At 37.8% G+C, this 20,143-nt stretch overlaps 1 protein-coding gene across 9 annotated transcripts in view; it reads right to left on the reverse strand.

Annotated features, from left to right (window-relative positions):
* The window catches only part of INVS (inversin), an 84,324-nt gene that overhangs the window by 2,449 nt on the left and 61,732 nt on the right, over positions 1-20,143 (reverse strand). For 5 of the 9 annotated variants that reach the window (XM_050971178.1, XM_009101387.4, XM_050971177.1 and 2 more), the window contains 7 exons: positions 19,443-19,672; positions 18,342-18,448; positions 15,014-15,226; positions 7,977-8,278; positions 5,889-6,696; positions 1,609-1,841; positions 563-643 (listed from right to left, as the gene is read on the reverse strand). In XM_050971178.1, coding sequence (XP_050827135.1) covers positions 563-643; positions 1,609-1,841; positions 5,889-6,696; positions 7,977-8,278; positions 15,014-15,226; positions 18,342-18,448; positions 19,443-19,672 — 1,974 coding nt within the window. The other 4 variants (XR_007776930.1, XR_007776929.1, XM_050971181.1 and 1 more) reach the window with 4 other exon arrangements.

Raw genomic sequence — 20,143 nt, forward strand, 5'->3', positions numbered from 1 at the left:
AAAAAGGCCTCTGTCTCTTCTTAGTGAGGCAGAAATTCACCTACAGTTTTAACAAAGTCCAGGATAGGTCCGCTGTCGGATTTCCTTCTGACTTCAGAGTTGTGTTAAGCTACTTGAAAAATGCATTTTACTTTGCTTTGCAAATTACCTGAACTTCTGACTCCTTGAAGCAGTTGCTGTGTTCCCATCTAGCTGTGGCCTGTCTGACTGAGGTGTAGCACAGCCAGGAACACCAAATGCCCAGCGGGGCACTAAACCTTCACGTGGTGAAGCACCAACATTACCACAGCTCCCAACCCCAAGTAAATCCATAATACACTTTAAAAAGTCTGACAAATGGCATTCAGTAAAGAAGTTTTTCATCCAAATCACTCAAGGATAGAAGTGCAGTGCTCAGTTAATCCCAAAAGTGGTGAAAGGAGTGTGCAATCACAACAGTTTGCCACTAGTTACACATTTTGATAAGACAGCCCAGTCTTTAAGCAGATTGATTTCTTATCTAAGGAGAAACCAATCTCAGGTATATAAACATCAAAGTATTCTTCAAATAGATGTGTCTTACCTGAGACCAGCTGCACATCAGAAAGTTTCAGCTTAGAAGGAGATCTTGCTGACTGACACACTTTGCCTTCCTGAGAACGCCCTTTAACAAACAATGTGAACAGCTGTGTGTTTATCACATAGACATGTGGTGCATAGCCACAAACTATTTCAGTAAGCTACAGCATTATTTTATCCTAAAAAGTACTCTCATTTTTTATGGGGAAACTCATGAGACATTCCATGTGACAGAAAATCGTGACAACCACAACTGAAATTTAACTAATCTTAAAATATATCTTGCTATAAAAAAAAAGAAGAAAAATAAATTTATTAGCTTTATTTATTTTATCCTTTTTGGTTCTCAAAGCTACAGAGCCATGATAAAAGTGACTTACCACCTGTTAAAGTACATATGGTTAGCATATCCTTACTCTGTCAGTGATCCACACTGTAAAGGAACTCAAGGTCTAGAAGCAAAACTTTTCCTCTACCTTTTCTTGAAGATGCATTCCTTTGCATGTGCACGTTCAGGCACAGTGCAAAGCAGTGCAAAATTATAAAAGACAATCTTGCTCTTGCCAAAACCACATCTTCATACAGAAAAGTTAACAGCAGGGAACATATTCTTCATATGAAAATATTTTTAAAACAGTACAAAACAAACAAACAAAAAGTTTAAAACAATGCTTTAAAAAAACAAACCATGATCCAGACAGCCACTCTGCATGGATACAGCCAGCTATCCCCAGCTTAACTACTCTGTTCTCTTTCCACATTGATATATGTGAGCAGCTCTGGCAATGGAATTATTTGATTGCTCAAGACCTGTGCTAAAACAATGCTGTGTGGGGATTCAAACAGCTTTAACAGCAGCCATTTTAAATCACTGAGTTGTTTGGTTTATTTAACCTGAAACAGAAATACAATTGCCCAGAACACCTGAGACTAATTTTTATAAATAGTTGAAATTCTTAACAATGAGGTAAGAAGTGCATAGAAGAATACATTCTGTTATAAAAATAAAAGCATAGTTATACAAATAAATTATACTGAAAAGAAAATTACCATATATCTGCTTTAGGATGGACTGCTTGCTGGTTTTTATAGCTGAGCTGGTTTTGTTTACAGATTTCAGATTTTTACATGAAGGAACTGATTTCAGAGGGCTATGGTTCAGCTGCTTCTTCCAAGCAACCTGAATGAAGAAGGCAGCTGCCTCTTGTCTCCATTTGTCTTCATCTTCCTTGCAGTGCCGCTTAGCACTAAGGAGCTGAAACAACTCCTGTCTTAGCTGGTAACTAGAGAGCAGAAAAGAGAAGAGCACTTGTTTTAGGTGACCTGTTTTAACTTCCGTGCTTTCCACGCATCAGTTCACATGGTGGATTACATGAGTAACTGGGAAAACAGAACTCCCACTGATGTGCTAAGTCACTTGGATGAGAAATGTTTGCTCAGAAGAAAAAGTAGGAGTTGGGGTCAATTTTGGATGCATCCATTATTTCACTCAGTTAGTAAAGATCTGGCATTACAGGTATCAAAAGTTAGAGTGCTTCAACATCAGCTGATCAGCTGCTTTATAAATAGAAAATCATCAGAAGACAAAACTATAAATATTTCTGGTAACAGTATAATCAGTACCGCTTCCTCATGTTCACTATATTCACAGCTTAGTAACACCAAACTTTCTCGTGTGCCTTAGCACCCCGTGTCCTCAGTGAATCAGTGCAAGAGACAAACCAAATCTGCCTCCTGTGGGTTCCACTGCACATTTCCTCTGCAGAAAGCTGAGCTGCTCTCCACCCCTCCTCTGAAGATGCTTCCCTCGCCTTGTTTTCAGCAATCGGTGTTTTTCCCTTCCCTTGAAAGGCTCCCTGTCTTCTGACCCAACCTTGCCCCAGCTGCTTTGATCTTACACACAGTCACATCCCTCTGTGAGTGGCAGCAGCAGATTATGTGTCCCTCACACTCTGGTGGCAAATGGCACTGGCAGCAAGGAGCTGTTTGGGGCTTTTTTCCCGCTGCAATCGGACGCAAGTGTTCAATCGGATATCGGCGTTTCACACTCACGAGTCAATTAACTGGCTTAGCAATTAACTCTGAATCCTCCCAGTACAAACCTGTCACACATGAGCATTGAGTAACACTTGTAAAATATTAATTATAAGTGTTTGGTAACAGGCCAAAACACATTGATCATCATCCCCTCTGGCATTCAAAAAGGTTTCTGCTGGATGCCCTGGTAAAGCAAAGGAGGAAGCAGAGAGGAAGAGGTGATTTTTTCTGTTGCTCCCTCTGCAACAAGTTCTAAATTAAAACAAAAGACAACAAGCCAAATACAAATTATTTAAATATATTTTCTAAGCCAATGAACTACATAATTCAAACAAAGCAGCAGCCATATACAAAAAAATGAGTACATAAAAGCACAATAGAATGCCAAAGGGAGATGATATGCTCCATTACAGCCCAAATAATTTTAAACTTCCAATAAGCTGAGTAAATTACCTCTGTGAAATTTGCTGGGTGAGACAAATGTATTTAATCTTAATTTAGTGAAGCTTCAGAATTCAGGCATGTACTGTTATGCAGCTCATTGAAGTACATAAATGCAGGGAACAACTGCATCTTGTCAGGGCCTGCAAGTTGTGAAGCATGGTATGAATTCAGAACAGGAGTATTATTAGACAGAGGGAAAAAGGATCCAGTCTTCTTAAATAATATGCCACTTTTAACTTTTCCACAGGGTAAGAGAGGAAAAGAAAGTGAAGAGAGAGCACAGTTGCAGTGACTTGGTAACATAAGTTGAGCTAAGGATGGGTTAAGTGAATACTGAACTGCAGAAAAAACAATTGGGGAACTGTTTTATACTGGAGCAGAAAAGAATACTAAGCTACTCTCTTGGAATTCGGTAATTACTGCCAGATGCCTTTGCTGATATGTGAAATGACCCATTCACAGTAACTGCACCTTTGCACCCAGCTGTGATTTCAAGTTTGCAGAGAGCTTCTGGTAGTTTTTAGCAACAAGAAAATGACTGTGAGGTCCTGACATTGAAAGACATAGGCAGTTCTCTGTAGAGCAAGTGCTCTATATTGTTTTAATTCAGCTCTCTCATAACAGATCATTCTGATCCTAGTGAGCAAAAAGGAGAATGGTACCAAGATTGATACAGCATGAATCTGACATGGTGCCTTAAAATATACTTGATCCTTAGTCAACAAAACTACTGCACATAAAAGAAAAGTGGAATATCCACGTGCAGAACAACGAAGCTGGCAAGTGGTATTCTCACTCCTTGTTTCAGAAGCTCTAATCTTAAAAACCACTGCTGGCCAAAGTATGCACACAGCAATAATATATTTTAAAAATACAGCTTTGACTCCAGTGGGAGAACAACAGTGGCAGCAGCCAACTTATTCCAGCTTCTGTGGGCCCTGGAGCATGGTACAGGCCCTGGTGCCCCCCAGGAGAGAAGAACAGACACAGAATGTGTAAGCCTCACTGAGCAGGATAAGCAATTAACCTTTGGCAAGCCACACACCTTAGAATATACACTTTTGAGGAGTACATTTATAAAGTTTGCAGATTTGGGAATTGAAACATTCTCCTGAGAACAACAAGTATAATACACTTAAGTAGACCAGTACCACTCTCCTGTTGTGTTTGCTTTCAATAAGTAAATCAAGACTATGAAATTTGCAGAGTGAGACAAATGCATTTAGTTCTAATTTAGAGAAATTCCAGAACTCAAGCATGTACTTCTACACGTTTCTAATTCTGCATTAGAATTACATTCTAATGCAGAATTACACAATAACATTGTATAATTTTACTGCTGTCTACTAGTACATGCTATTTACCTCATGCAAGTTCGGAAGAAAAGCAAACACAGGACTGTGGAAGAGCTGCCCAACTAATGTGTCCTGCAACCGTGCAGAATTTATGATCTTTGTTAGTGTTCTATGAGTTCTTGCAAACAGAACAAAGATATTTACTTTTATTTAAATAACAAATGTAACTTAAACAATCTTTAATCCACACAATATCCATAAAGCAAAGGGTTAGTAAGCACATGCACTTCTGGGAAAGAACACACACCATCCCTGCTTCAGCAGGTGCACAGTTTGGAAAGGCCTATCCAAAATCTGTAGTGTGAATGGAATGCAGATTTCTGTGCAGGTAAGGCAGCTCATGCATGGCTTTGGCTCCCAGCTCTTGTGGGGAAATGTGCACAAGCACTCACCACATGTGGTTCTGCTTTGTCTTAGAGTCACAGCAAGTGCCTGCCCCTCTGTAAGAGAGGATTTTAAACTGGTGTTGAGAGAAAGCCCCAGCAGCAGCACCATTTGCAGATATGCTCTCCTTACCTACTCCTGGCTTCCTTTAGCTTTCGGTATCTAAGTGATTGGAACCCATCAGACAAGAACTTGGGATCTAAATCAAAAAAGAAGGCCAAGAGCAAGCAGTAGAGAGAGCAGATGTGGTGCAACCCTGGGAGAAAAAGTGGCTGCTTTGCCTCACAGTTCAGAGGAATATGGCATGGAATCACAGAACCAGAGTGGTTTGGGTTGGAAGGGATTTTTAAAGATCAACTCTGCCATGGCCATGGAAATCTTCCACTCAGAATTCTTCAGAGAAACTGTTAAACAAGTGAGAGACCTGGAAAGAATATTAGTAAACATATGCAATTTATAGTTTTCTGCAACCAGTAAAATCAAAGAAAGTTTAAATAAAACCAAGAATAATTTGCATATTATATACTTCTCTTACATACTCTTCCTGACTGTTTTGATAAGAAATTAAATATTAAGGAGCATGTACTTGGAGAATGACTGCATTTCTGAGGCTGAAATTCACACAATCATGAAAGCAGAATAATGCTGTGGAAAGTATTCTTCTAGAATTCTAGAGCAGTTGTTCCTGCTCAATCAAGGTATTCAAGCTAACTTCAAGTTTTGTCAATGAACACTCAAAGCTCCCAAACATTCTGTGGTTTGATTATCTGGTTAAATGTTAGGTCAGAACACAATTTCAAGTATGTCACTGAACTCCAGGTTTAGGCAAATCCTGATTTGCACTCTCTAAAGAAGTATCAAAGCTTGAAATAGCAGTTTAATGATTGCTCTGATTATCAAAGTCATCACTTACCTCGCACTTTTTATGAACTTACTAATGTAATTCTACACCACTGGAACCCACTTCCCCTTTGTGGAGAAAGATTATTAACTGCCTCGTTTAGCACTGGCAACACTGTAAGCAAAATAAAGCACATTGCCAACAAGCCTAGTTTCACTTACATCTACTTGTATCTCACTCTTCTCTAGCCACTGAAGCAGGAATCTTACCTTCTCCACGTCCTCTGTATGACTGTGGCAGCGTAGTTCTTCTTCCGAAAAAGCTCCTTCCTTTTTCTTTCTTTTTCTATGATCTGCATTCGAATCTCTAAAGGGATTAGTTCAATATTTGTACTTTGCCACGGAACAGAACATAATTGATCATCTGCATTCCTGGATCCAATTATGGCTGTTTTTTCCAAGTTCAAACTGTCATCAGAAGCAGAACATGCTATTGGGTTTCTTGGCACAGTCCTGGTAGGTTCTGCCTCAGCAGACAATAATGGAGAGGCCTTTTTTGCTATTTCATTGTTTCCCACTTTGACAGTTTGTTCTACAGCATGCAGGCTGTCATTTCTGGAGCTTACAAACACTGTTTTGGCACTTCCTGGTCTACTAGAACCAGCTGGTGAACATCTCTTATCATTTACCTCTTTATTCCTGGGTTTCTGCTGGTGCCTTTTGCCTTTGGAAGAAGCTTCGCCCAGCTTTGAGTTTTGCGCCGTTCCGCCGGTACAACCCACATCGCAGAAGAACACAGCCCTTCCTTCACCGTGGTCCCTCTTGCCAGAGGGAGGCTGACTTGGATCTTTCAGCTTCTCCCCAGCACTGGCAGCCCTACAGGCAGAAGCAGAAAGCCTCCTGCTCCTCCGAGCACAGGCATCCGTTGTGTTGACAGCGTGCTCCTTGTGCTTCTCTCCGTCCGGCTCCGCAGCAGCTGCAACCTGAGGTTTCACTTCAACTTTTGTCCCCTCGTTTGCTTTGCCACAGTGGAAATGGACACAGCTTGACTTGCTTTTGATGTGTTTCCTCAGTGAATCTTTAGACAGAGAAATTGAAAACAAATTCAGTCTCTGACCCAGCAAAACGTAATTTATGTCTCTGATTTTTTTTGCTCAGTTACCTTTGGGGCAGACTAGGATTCACTCAAATGAAGAAAAAAATACAAACAGAAAGAATCAGAAGAGGACATGATTGCCTGTCACAGTAGAGTCTCAAACGCCTTCATTTGCTTAATGTTGTACAAATGGTTTTCTCTCTAACATTACATTTGAGTTAGATGCCTGAAAAACTCCTGCTCTATCCACGATGTATCCTGGCACAGGATAGCCCACTGACCCAGGAAACCCAAAGCACTTGACTTCTCAGTACTTCCCTTGACATCCTCAATGAAATTATGAAGTCCTATTTCTGCCTTGCTGCTATGTGATCACTGCTTCTAAACACTGTGGTGAGGGTGACTTGGAAGTCAGACTGGAATGCAAAACTGAAAATTCTCCATTTTCCATCCACCTTTCATTCTTTGAAATTAACAGAAGAATGAAGAAATAGACCAGAGAGGATGAAACATAACAGACAGGATGTTACAGGGTAGGTAGGAGGGAAAAAAAGAAAAGTAAGAGATCTTTGATATACTGTCACTCCAGAAGATCATCTGGATAATCCAAAACCTGATTAAATTATGCTATATTTGTAATGCATTTGATAACCAGATCAGAAAACACTCAGCAACTGAATCACAGTTTTCACAGCCCAAAGGGTCTAAATTTATATGTAATTCCAATAAAATTGGACCAGGGAAGTCCATTAAGGTTTTGGTCACAAGAGGATTGATTAAAACACCTAACGAGAACTGACTGTACAACTTCATTATTTGATCCTTGTATCAACTTTCCTGGCATCACTTCAGTAACAAAGGCATAGCATTCTTTCAAACACCAGTTGGATTGAGTGAGAGGATAAATCCAGCTTAAAAACCAGAGTTACCATTTCTCCATTTACATTCTTCATGTGCACCACAGATATGTCAAATATCTTTAATCTTTTTTTCTCTGAATGGTGCAGCTAATAGAACAGTTGCCCACAGCCTATTTTCCCATATTCCAGGTATTTTTATAGACACCGTAAGACACTGTACTGGTGTTTTTCACTACTTCAGCCAGAGTAAAAGAATCTGTATTAAACTCTACCCTGCTGCACAAATTGCTCAAGTGATGAAAGAATATCAAATCACAGAAGGACAAAATGGGTGCTATATATAAAATACTCCCAAGAAGTGGACAAAGCAGATAAACAGAACAATTTAAAAAGATCACAAACCTTGCCTGATCTTATGACCTTCGCTCTGAGGCTCTGCTGACAGGCAGCTCTCCTTTGGGGTCCCTTTGTCATGACCAGCTTTAGGTGAGCCTCGGCTGTTTCTCCCTGGCTGGATCTGTGAAGCATTGAGGGACAGAAGCCTCTTGCTCTGTGTGTCAGCTGCTTTGCTGGGTAACCTTGGGACACTGGTGGCCTTCTCACGATTTGCGGGATTCTCTTGTACCTGAAACTTGTTTTGTTCCACGTTCTGCACCCCTTTCTGCAGCTTGGCTTCTTTCCTCTTACTTTCCTCTTCACGTTTCCTGCAATTACAGCCCATAACATTAGAATTTTGAAGATTAAATCTTGGGAGCACGTATCTAACTTGAACACACTCCTCTCTAAAAATCTGACACTGCCACAACAAATCCTTGATTTGACATTTTTTTTGGTGAGAAAAGGACACATATTGCACTGAAATGTCTTAACTTGATCCAAAACAACAACTGACTTGCAGCTACAGCCTGATGAAGGTTAAGTCCCTGTCAGCCAGCTGCCCATTCAGTTTGCAGTTGTTTTGACTGATCTTAAAACACTCACTTACTGAAAACAACTAAGTTTAGGGGGTTTATAAATACACAAAAATTAAAAGCAGGATTTTAAAAAATCCTTTAAAAAAAGGGGTTTTTTTAGTGTGTTTTTAAAACACACTAATAACTGTGTTTGTAATTACTAATGGGCAATGTTTTCATATGAGTAGTAGTGCAATGCACTGTATTTGAAAAGCAAAACAATTTAACAAAAGACACAATATCTTTGAAAATTATTTTTTCGTACTTAAATGTTTTAGTACAGACAATTACAAACCAGCATTGAACTAGCTACTGGTACCAACTTGCTGCTATGTATTTGTCATTGGGGGATAATTAATTTAACAGAAGCATTGTATGTCATTTAAATTACAAATACTGATAATATGAGATGTGAATTAAAAACTCATGTGCACATAGTATGCCAATTACAATGGCAACATTTGGATTTCCAAAATTAAATAAGTCACACATCTCTTAATGGAGTAGCCATAAAAGAGAAATTTTGGACAAACTTAGGAAAGGTGCATCCATTGAAGAAAATTTTGCAGCCCATTTTGAAATATAGTGGGCTGTCACTGCACTTCATCTTTTAAATTCTTGTTCCTACCGTGCAGAATAAACCCAATAGCACACGGCAAATGTTACGTACCTACTCCCACTGAATTCGTTTGTATAAATGAAGCCCTGGCTGCTGGATGAAGTGACACTTTTCCTGTTGGAACGGACAGGCGGTAAATGCCGTATCATGTAGCTGCCTGGTATTTTAACTTGCTTCCAGTGCTCCAACACAGTGTGCAGACTGTTGCCACATCACCTCCCAGCACGGCGTGTGACAGGTGAGTTATGCAGCACGCCAGCCCCGGTTCCTGTGAGCGGTGTCACTGCCAGCGCGTGTCACTGCAGCGCGAGCTGCCAGCCAGAAGCCCTAACTTTATCTGTCAGTGCTATCTTATCAGCTCTGCTCTGCAGAAGAAGCTGATTGAACTTTGCACCTGAAAAAGCTGCTAATTGATCTAAAAAAATACACTCCTAGCAGCCTGGGATTCAGTATTCCCTCTGGCATGAAAAAAAAGTGGCTGCTTTCCATTAATATTGGCATTCCACAACCGGACTGTGGGGGGATGTTGGGACTGTGTACAGTATGGATCTCACTGCCATTACTGGGCCATTTGAGCTGATAAATCAGATCTTGCTATTCACAGAATAGTAATTTTCTATGCTTCACAAGAATAGGCAGCCTGTTACCAATGTCCTCCATTCAGGTATTAGAAAAGGAAGTGTGAGATGGACTGTGTGATACACAATCAAGCTGGAGTGACCTGCACTCCTCTGATGAGCAGATCGACTCAAAACAATAACTTCAGCAACATACCAGTTGTAAAGTTATTGAAATGACACAAGACCAGAAAACAAAAAGTAAAAAGGGTTGATTTTTCCTTTAAAGGTTTTATCTGTGTGCTAATTTTTCAGATTAAACTGAAGAAAGAATAAAGGGAAGGGATTTCAAAGCTCCCTATTCATAAAGCATCATCACAATTGTCACGGTACAGCTTCGTTGAATAGGGTCCTGAATATATGAGACCCTCCCCTTGTGTTTTGCTTTATTTAATCAGAAATTCAGTTTGTATTACAGTGAAGGATCTCTTTGAAATTAAAATTTCCAAGTTTTACTGCTGTCCAATTTGAGAGGCTAGGTTTCATGAATAAGTGAAGGAAGTAGAGAGGATTCTAACTTCAGGGCTCCCAGTCATTCTCAAGGTTCTGGCAAACCTAACAGGATCCAAATCTGAGCTCACAAGTTAGACAGCTACAACTCAACCGTGGAACAGAGCTGTCAGGCCAACATTTTCCATTGTAAATGCAACACAATTTTGCCATGAATGGTCATAAGCTTGTATTTGGTTGCAAAAGTGAAAGAATGAAAACTGAGCCTTTAGCATATGGAAAGGAACAGTTTCAGCCTTACACGTACATTTGTCAAGACACGGAGATGTTTTGAATTTTTGATTCTGCTAAAATGAATTCAACCTTTTCTATTCTGTTAAGAATAGAAACTTAACTTTTTTATCTACATGCTGAAGGATATTTTAAAGGAGAGTGCTTTTAAAGTTATCCTTGCAAAAAAACCCCAAAAACTTACTTAAAAAATCTCAACTGAAAATAGATCTCCAGGTATGATCCTATTACTAGTAGAGCTTTCTCTGGACTGTGAGCAGTTATATTTCCTGTTGTATAAACAGCATCTCCTGCTACACAATCTAGCATGAGGTTTAGTTTCAAAAGAATGATACCACTGACTCATGATGTGTTCAGATTCTGATCTATAACTATCTTTTAAACTGATAGTCCTTAATAAAAATGTTAAGACAACAGTTATTTTCTGTCCAGTATTCCTATGTTTGGGTCTTCCTAAACGTGTAAAGCAGTCTGATAGTTCTTACTTAGGTACTTATTTTTCCCTCAGTCGTTTCTTGTATGTATTTTACCACCATTCTGATTTCTAATTTAGTCTTCAGTGTGTTTACAATCTTCTGTATCTTGGTGCTATTTTCAAATTCAAATTTATTTCTTAAATGAAAACACAAATTCATGGTGGATTTATAGGAAATTCTCATCAATACACACTTCCAGGTGGCAAATGAGAAATTTTGCATGAGGAAGTATGAAGGATTCAGGCAGGTCTGAATGACAGCTACTGTTTCTCCATGGCCACAATACTTGTTATTCAGACACAAAAGAAAATTGAGTTGGTTTGATGTAATTTCTTCTGAAGTGTAAAAAAAATCCCACAGAACAGTTCAGTCTACTTAGCATCTCTCATGGACCAACTGTTTCTTTACTCTTTCTTTTCCAATGAGTATGTTTACAATGATTTTTTGTGATACCTACCTCACATCCTTTGTCAGTTCTTATTTAGGACCTCAGCTTGTTTAGCTTTATCATTGTATGTTCTTATTACTGCCAATTTTAGTAATTACATCAAATTTCCAATATGTGCTTTCCTTTTTCAGGTTGCTGAAGAGCTCATTATTTTCTCTGTTGCCACACTCCCCTATCTTTTCTCAGCATGCAGTGCTAACCACCAGTCTTCCAAAAAACCTCATAATCTACTTGTACTCTCTTGGCATGAGAACATTTTTAAATGTTCTAAATCTACTGAAGGCTGTTTAATTGAACTGCTTATTTTCTTCCTGTTCTTCTCTTCCTAAATATCATGAGCTACTTACTCACTTTCATCCATTTCCCCTTTCACATCCACATTCTCAATCAGTTTCCTTCAACTGGCCAGAATGAAAAACAGAAGAATGGATTCAGGAACTCATCCTGAGAAATTGAAAGGGGAGGTGAACAAATGAGGAATGAATTCTGCAGCCCTTTCAAAATTCAATACACTGGAAATCCGTTTTCTCTGAATATGTTTTAAACATGTAAATATTGTTTTCTTAAATACCTGGTTTTGCAAAAAGGAAACCAAAATCCTCTTTTTAAAGTCTGGAAGGGATCTCAGGAAGTCAGCAAGGCAAACAGGCTGCTCAAAACAGGATCAGATTGGGTGGCTTAGGTTTTTATTCAATTATGTCTTGAAAACCTTTATGGACAGAGACCATACAACCTCTTTGGGTTGTTCTATTGGTTGATTGTCCCAAGGGTGAAAGAATTTCCTTTTATTTCCAGACAAAATCTCTTGTCCCAATTTTTGCCTGTTAAAAGTTTCCCAGAGACCAGAAACACCAACCAGACCATAGTTCCCCAGATTTTTTTTTGGCCCTTTTTGAAGCTGGGTGCACCATTTTCTTTCCTCCCATCACAGAGGACTCTCCCTGGTCTCTGTGATCTTTCAAGGACATTGGAAAGTGACCTTTTAAAGGCATCAGTTAATTCCTTCTGTACCCTTGGATGCAGCCAACCTGGTCCCATGGACTTGTCTGGGCTGAATTCTCTCAAGCCTGACTTAATATTTATTCACAGCTGCCAGTTCTGCTTCTCCTTGAACCAATTCTCTTAGCAAAGAGGCCTGGGAGACCTTCTTCTGGCAGGCTGAGGAACAGAAGGCACTGAGTCCCTCTGCCACACCTGTGTCTGTTGTCACTAAGTGCATCATTCATTGCTCAGCCTTTTACTAAAGTATTACTACTTTTATTAATGTAGATGCACAAACTCACTTTGTAACCTGAACATTTCTTTAAAGATTCAACTCCATTTAAGTTTTGGTGTTTCTTGCACCATCTACATGCCCAAGCAATGCATTTACACTCTGCTTTTGCAGGCTGTCCCAGCTTCTGCCTTCTGTGAACTGCATTTTTACATTTGAGCTCTGTCAAGGATTCCCAGCTTACCCACACAGGTCCCCTGGTGTGTCTCTTTGCTCAGTGACATAATAGTGTGCATGTTGTTTTGGCCTTCATCAAACTTCATTTTATAAAAAACAATTTCTTTGATATAGGAGAAAGCATGGGAGATTATGTTTGTATAGAAATATTTCACAGGCTTTAAATACAGTGAATTTAATTTTACCAGAAAATAATACAGGTATGAGATGCTGGGTGACTTTTTGTACTGTAAAAAGGCAAAAAAACCCAAAAAAAGCCCACCAAAAATAACCACCAGAAAAAGAACAGACTATCTAAACCCAAGTAGATTTAGGAGTGATTTATCTTAGAGAGACTCTCTAAAGAAACACATTACAAAGCAAATTTAAATATCTACACTGACATAGTTGGGGAGAGGGTGTGTGTCTTCAGTCTAGGAGTTGACCATCATTCTGGATCCACACATAATGCCTCCTTTTATCTGGAGACCAGATTTTTAAACACCAGTAGGGATAATAGTTTTCTGTATGCAGGAGCACCCTGGCCAATTTCAGCTGTGGAATGCACAGATGGGTACGCAGAATGATGACAACATAATGTCCCCTTCAGTTTATTACAGACCATAAAATTGCAATTAAATAAAATTTGTTATGTGACAACCTGATTTGCTTGTACACTCCAATTGTACTGTAATTCTCTTTTTATGGTATTTGGTACACAGACTTTGTTTCTATTGTTTTCAAACAAATCAACAACAGCTAAGTAAGTTTCAGAAACTACATCAAAAACTCACAAAGGAAAACTATCTTAAAAATACCCCCAAATTTCCATGAGGCAATTCTTTTCCATTTAATCTTCTACATGGTGGATCAGAGATTCTTGTAAAAATGACTGTCATCACAAAGGATAAAACTACCTCATTTGGTAAAGCCAGTTGTGACTACACAGCAATAAGCAGAGCTCTCCACATTAAAAAGAAATATTTTCCAGGGCAGCTGCTCCATGCATAGATTTGACTTGCACTGATTCCAGCAGAAAAGGCAATCAGTAAGAGAGCTACAGGTTACAACTGCAGGATGTAGAGATGTGAGTAAGAGATGAGTTATCTGGTATTTCTTTAGCTATGGTTCTTCCTGGGGAATAATAATTGTTTTATAGTAGCAGCAATCAAACCCAATGAAGGTCTGACTGGCCAATTGTGCAGAACATCTAACTACCAAATTTGATACAGAGTGGAGTGCAGCTATATTTGTCTGTGATACACAGATGCAGCAAAAATACCTCTAGGTGCAATAATTATGTTGTGGGTATTTCTCTTTATCGAAATAATGCTCCCAAATCATGCAGAAATCTTTTCAGACTGTTATGTTTTTTCATTTCAGAATCAGATTTCTTCAAGAGAAACCAGGTGCTAATTTCATACTAAGAATCTTAAGGATAAACTCCAAGGAAGCAAAGTATTGTGATAACCATTTATGTACCTTCTGATTTTAGAATTTCACCACATTTAAATTGGGCTGAAACTCAGCCAGAACCTACACATCTTGTTGATAACAATCTGAATTCATATGTTGGTTAGCTGCAATCCAATATAACCAATTCCTAGGAACTCTCTAATTCAAGACCAGAAAATGTAAGTGCAGAGAATAATAAGGCCCAAAATGAAGTTGCAAATAGAAACCAGGAGTCCAGGTTGCTAGAGAAACATTTAGTTAAGCCTTACTAAACCAGGCTTTCCCTGGTTTGCTTTTGTTTTTTTTCTCAACTACTAATTAATTTCTGTTCAAAACTGATATCAAGACTTGATAGGCAAATAATGACTTTCACTACCTTAAAGTGAGAGATGTTTTCCAAGCCCTTTTATCATACAGAATATCAGGCAAAGATTCATGGACACTAACATGCTATTTCCTCAGCTTTTGGTATTGTCCCTTGCTATGGTATACTATACAAAGTTTGTTATTTAAAATGGGATTATATGGAAAATAACTTCCATCTGTCTGTGGTTATATGGCAGTTATATGCTTCTTTTAGTTTCATTAATTTTACCAAGAGGAACAAAAACTGATGAGCAACAGATAAAATCATGCACAGATAAATACAAACTTACAACAAATGTCTATGTGCTGTAGTAGGTTTCAAGCCTCAGACTTACTTGGCAGCAGCATCTTTTCTCAGCTGTTCATGTTTCATTAAAAGATTCTTCCTCTCTTGAAAAGCCTTCCTAACTTTGTATCCTTTGTAGACAGCCTGAATTTTGAAAGCAGCAATATCCTGAATGGCAGCTATAGACAGAGCCCCGTGTTCTAACATGAACTGAATCACTTCGTGGTGTTCACCAAGCAGGGCATAATCAAGTGGAGTATATCTAAAAAAACAAAAACCACAACAATTACTATCAATCTAGAATTCTAGCTATAATGTTTCTTCACCCTCAGTTCATAATTAAGCAACTTCTAGCATGAAGACAGATGAAGCACTGTTTCAGTAGGCTGGTTTTGTCATCATTTTAGGCATTATTTTGCTACCTTATTAATTCTACCCACTGTGGTTATGTTTAAAGCTTATTTTGGCCTCCTAATATAGAAGGGGGAAGAGGGGAAGATGAAGTGTTTGGACTAGATCTCCCAAAGTCCCATCCACAGCATTAACTGCTTTAGGAAAGCAGTCTTTAAAATGTGTTACTGAAGTTTCATATAGAAATATATAACAAAAATAAAAGTAAGTTAAAATATTTTAGTGTTATTTCCATATGCATTTAAGTTCTAGAAAGCTACTATCAAATCTGGCTCAGCTTCTATAACATTGACTGAAGACACTATGACTGAGAGAGAAGCAGGATTAGATCCATCTAGAAGGATAATATCTTTTTTAAGGTACTAGGAAAACTTAAGAGTGTTTTCAAATGGACACAGGTGCTCAAAATATTACATTGCTTCGTGGTTTTATTGGTAGCAAAGACACCTAGGCCTTTTTCAAAATAATTCCCAAATTTCCCACTGTCTGCATGGGAGCAAAATCTATCTCCCTCACCAGCACTGAAACTTCAGGGAAAGACATTTAGTGACTGAAAATTATCAGTCACAAACCACAATCAAGACCATGTAACATAAGACTAGCCAATAGCAGGTGTCAGTGCATGTGATTGTGAAATTTAGGGCTCTTGCTGATGGTAACTTGCTGGGACACAGTGCTGGTAAGCAAAGAAAAACAGACAGAAAGCACAATTGGACCTGCCACACAGCAATGGGTTGATGGAAGGATAAACAGCATCTGAACTGAAGTGTCTGCAGGAATAAAGACAGGGACATAACATGAAAATCTGGATGTCAAGGTGTGCTGCTGATAGCATTTAAAGAGATACAGATTTTTGATAACCCAGAAATGGGAACTTCAGAAGGAACGTTATTTCAGAAAAACACATTTTTAAAGAATTCCTAATTTTGAATACTTTAGAGACACAAAAGATACTAAAATAAACTTTATGAAGTTTACTTTAGCAGTCATGAAGATCCATATTTTTAAATGCGGATTCTCTAACTCCATCCGAGCTACCTCTGAAAGTAGAAAGATCACTCAAATCAAATCTGAAGAGGGGTTTTTATGACTGGACACTTACATACACCCCTCTGTTGTGTCAGTTCAAAGCCTGATGTAAATTTCCTTTTCCCTTGGTTCTCTCTAAAGCAGATAGCTTTTAAATCAAGCTGGCTTCACAGGGAAACACATGAAGACATCAGCCATCAGCTGCTATAGGCAATTTAACATGAAGGTGGTCAAGCAGCAGCTTGATGCACCCAGGACATTAAGCTGGATTACTAAATAAATTTGCAAAGAACAACAAACCCAACATCCTCCAGATTAGCACTCGATCACATATCTGGCAAGCAAGCAGAGACTTTAAAATTCTCAGTGCAATCTCAGCTCTATCTTTTCTATAATCTTTTAGTCATAACCACTTTGTTTGAATTTTAACTGGTATCTCATACTATACTCTAAGAAAGTAAAGAAGGGAAGCTTTTTTCCTATAGTGAAATTGTTACTGATTAAAAACCAATTTCATCCAATGACAGGTGAACCATATCCATGAGGTTATTTTTCCTCTCTCTTACAACACTCAACTTGATTTTCCACTTTCCAAACTTCCAATCTCTTAACAATAACATAAAGTTTGTAGATATTTATTAAGATGCAAGCATGCCATTTTTATATGTATTTTGGGGAATTACATTGAAAGATTGATCCATCTAGAAATGTTGGGGATCTCTTTTGTTCGGCACATGCACTAGTGCTTATCAGCAGACATTTGGAATACTGCTAAATGTATTTTGAATAATCTAGATTTACACATTAAAGAAATATTAATTCCAGAAGGGAAACAAAAATACATACTATCTGAACAACTGTGATAAACCACAGCTAAGGTCTTTTCTTGACATTTGAGCATCATGAATACATTTCTACAAAGTCAGGATAACAGCAGTCTCCAATCTGGCAAAATTGTGGCTTTTAATCTTACTTATTAAAAGTAATTCAATTAAAACTGTTTATTCAATTTTCTATCAAAAATTACTAAAGAGAGCCTTGACACTACTTAATTAGAAACTAGTTATACTTCCATTTGTGTTTCTCAAGAGGAAATAAGAACAGAAAAGGAAGATAGATCTGAATGCTTTAGAGTGGAAAATGAAAGAAAAAATGATAGGGGAAGAAAGCAATTAAAACATGGGGTTAAGTACAGAAGTCTCAAACTGAAATATGAGGTTGCAAAAGCCTTAAGTTATTTAAAATGCTGAAATATTCAAATTTATATGGCATGCCGTTCATAATCTTATCATTATGAGGAGGTCATCTACTCTAAAAAAAGGCATTAGAAATTTCTGTTAATAGTAATTATCTTCATGGTCAGGTGACTAATTCAAACTCCACAACCCAAATCACTTTTAAAAATCTATTATTTATATGTCAATGAAAGACAAAGAAAAGAGATGCAAATGTGCTGTCTCTTTATAATAACAGGAGATTTTTTGTTAAAACCAGGCCTTTAGAATACAGGTAACCACCAGGTACTTTGTAATCACCATTTTAAAACATAACATTACATTTCTCCCGTCTTCTTTCTTCCTCCTGTATTTGTATCAAATATAAAATTCCAGTCTATTCCAACAGCAGCAGAACTGCCTTTTCATCCTTTGGCTGTACATATCTGCCATCAACTCCATATAAATGAGAAAGATCTTTTAATATTTCCAACAAGACTAGAGTGAATAAATACTTCCAGAAGATGGTTCAGAAGTATAGAAGTTGCAATGTCTTAGTTAAAGAAGGGAACTTTCACATCAGAAAAGCTGCTTACACCAGGGCTGCAGCACTGCTTTGAGATACAAGATGAGGATTCTCTTGCAGCATCTGAACATTTAACATTTAAAGGGAAGGCAGTGCTTTGGCACAATTACAAAATAACACCTTGAGACAAGCAGTACCTCTCCTCACTGTTCTCCATGTGATTGGGGAAAGCATCAAAGCCCAGCAGTAACTTTATAGCATCAAGGTAGCCGTTGTTACAGAGCCAGTGCAGGGCAGTTCTGCCCTGTAAAACAATAGAACAGAACAAAAATAAACATTACCCCCAAACTCTACCACGCCACAATAAAAGTCATAAATCATGGTGTAATTCAATGCCTTTCTGGACATGAAGAACAAACAGTTCTTCTAAATAAACTTCCTTGCTAAAATAAAAAGAACACAACACTTAAAAAATTGATTTTTTGTTTTTAACAAGATTTCAACACCAGTGTTTTTTCACCTAAAACAGCTGAAAAGCAACATTAGAAGCCTTACAGTTGCTTTTTTTGCAAAAAGATGTACAGCATGCTCTGTAGAACTCATAATCAAAAGCACATTTCCATTACCTGGAATTATCTATGCCCTATGATAAATAGCTACAGAAAATTTCAATAAATTGGAAGCTCTTTTGACTGATGAGGTTCTACTGATTTCTGAGAAATTACGTCATGTAACAAAGAAATCTGTTATAGGTTGCACAATTATTCTGGCACCTAATTTCAATTACTGCCTGAATAATGGCACAAAAGAACAAATAAACCAATCAGGTTCTTTTTTTTTTTTCACCTGGAAGAGTGATACATATGTGGGTACTTAATGTGGACAAGCAATTGAAGCAGTTATTGTGCAATCTCATTTACTTTCTTACTTGCTCTCTCTCTGTTCTGGAGAACAGACTAAAATCACATTCCCATGTCAGCTGTTAATAAGGAATTATAGAAGAAATCAGATCATTAATATGACTCCTCATAAGACACACTTCGATAAGGAAAAACCAAAAGTGATCTGGAAAAATACCAATCTTCAATTCATGCTACATATTAAAAAACTACTTTTCTTTTGAGATTTTAGAAAGAAATAGGGGAAATGACATCAGGATGCATTTCCTTTTATGACAAACAGCAGCACAGATGTTTCTATGTCCTGGAAAAGAGAAAGACTTTGAAGAAAAGGCAAGTGTTGTGATTTATGGTTGTTCTAAAGTTAATGATATACCTCAGTGAAGAAGAACAACATACCTCTTTATCCTGAATATTTGGATCTGCATTGTTTTCCAGCAACACTACCATGCAGTTAATGTAGCCTCCATAAGCAGCACACTGCAGAGGTGTTCTACCTGCATAATCCTGCACATTAGGGTTGATTTTATTTTCTATCAGGATTTGGCACACATCAGCATTTCCTCCCAGGGCTGCCCAATGAAGGGGTGAATGCCCATCCTGGTCAACCAAATCTACTCTGGCTCCTCCTGTAAAAACATACATTTTTTTAGCACAACAAGAAAATACTGTTGAATGCTAAGAAAAGAGTGAGTTTATGTTCAACTACAACTTATTTCATAAACTGACAATTTAGAGAAATATATCAGAAAGCAACTTCAATTTTGTTACTCAAATTCTAAAACTTAAATCAAAATTAATTGGGAACGAAATAGCCTCAAAGAAGGTCAGGCATCCACCTTTTTAAAAATCTTCTGACTATCCTCTAATATGCTTTAGAATAACCAGACTTACCAATTGCCTATGAATAACCTATTTTATTTGTTTCAGGCCTAAGAATTTTCAGTAGAACTTTTCTTTCTTAACAACAAAATAACTCCTAAAATTTAGATTTCAGATTAAATTTCTTTTTAAATCTCTAAAGCAAACAAGATAAAATATCCACATTGTAATAATATTTTTTAAAATAAGCTTATTTTTTTAAATTTAAGCATGCAAAG

The sequence above is a fragment of the Serinus canaria genome, chromosome 2, assembly GCF_022539315.1.
Source record: "Serinus canaria isolate serCan28SL12 chromosome 2, serCan2020, whole genome shotgun sequence".
Classification (NCBI taxonomy): Eukaryota; Metazoa; Chordata; class Aves; order Passeriformes; family Fringillidae; genus Serinus; species Serinus canaria.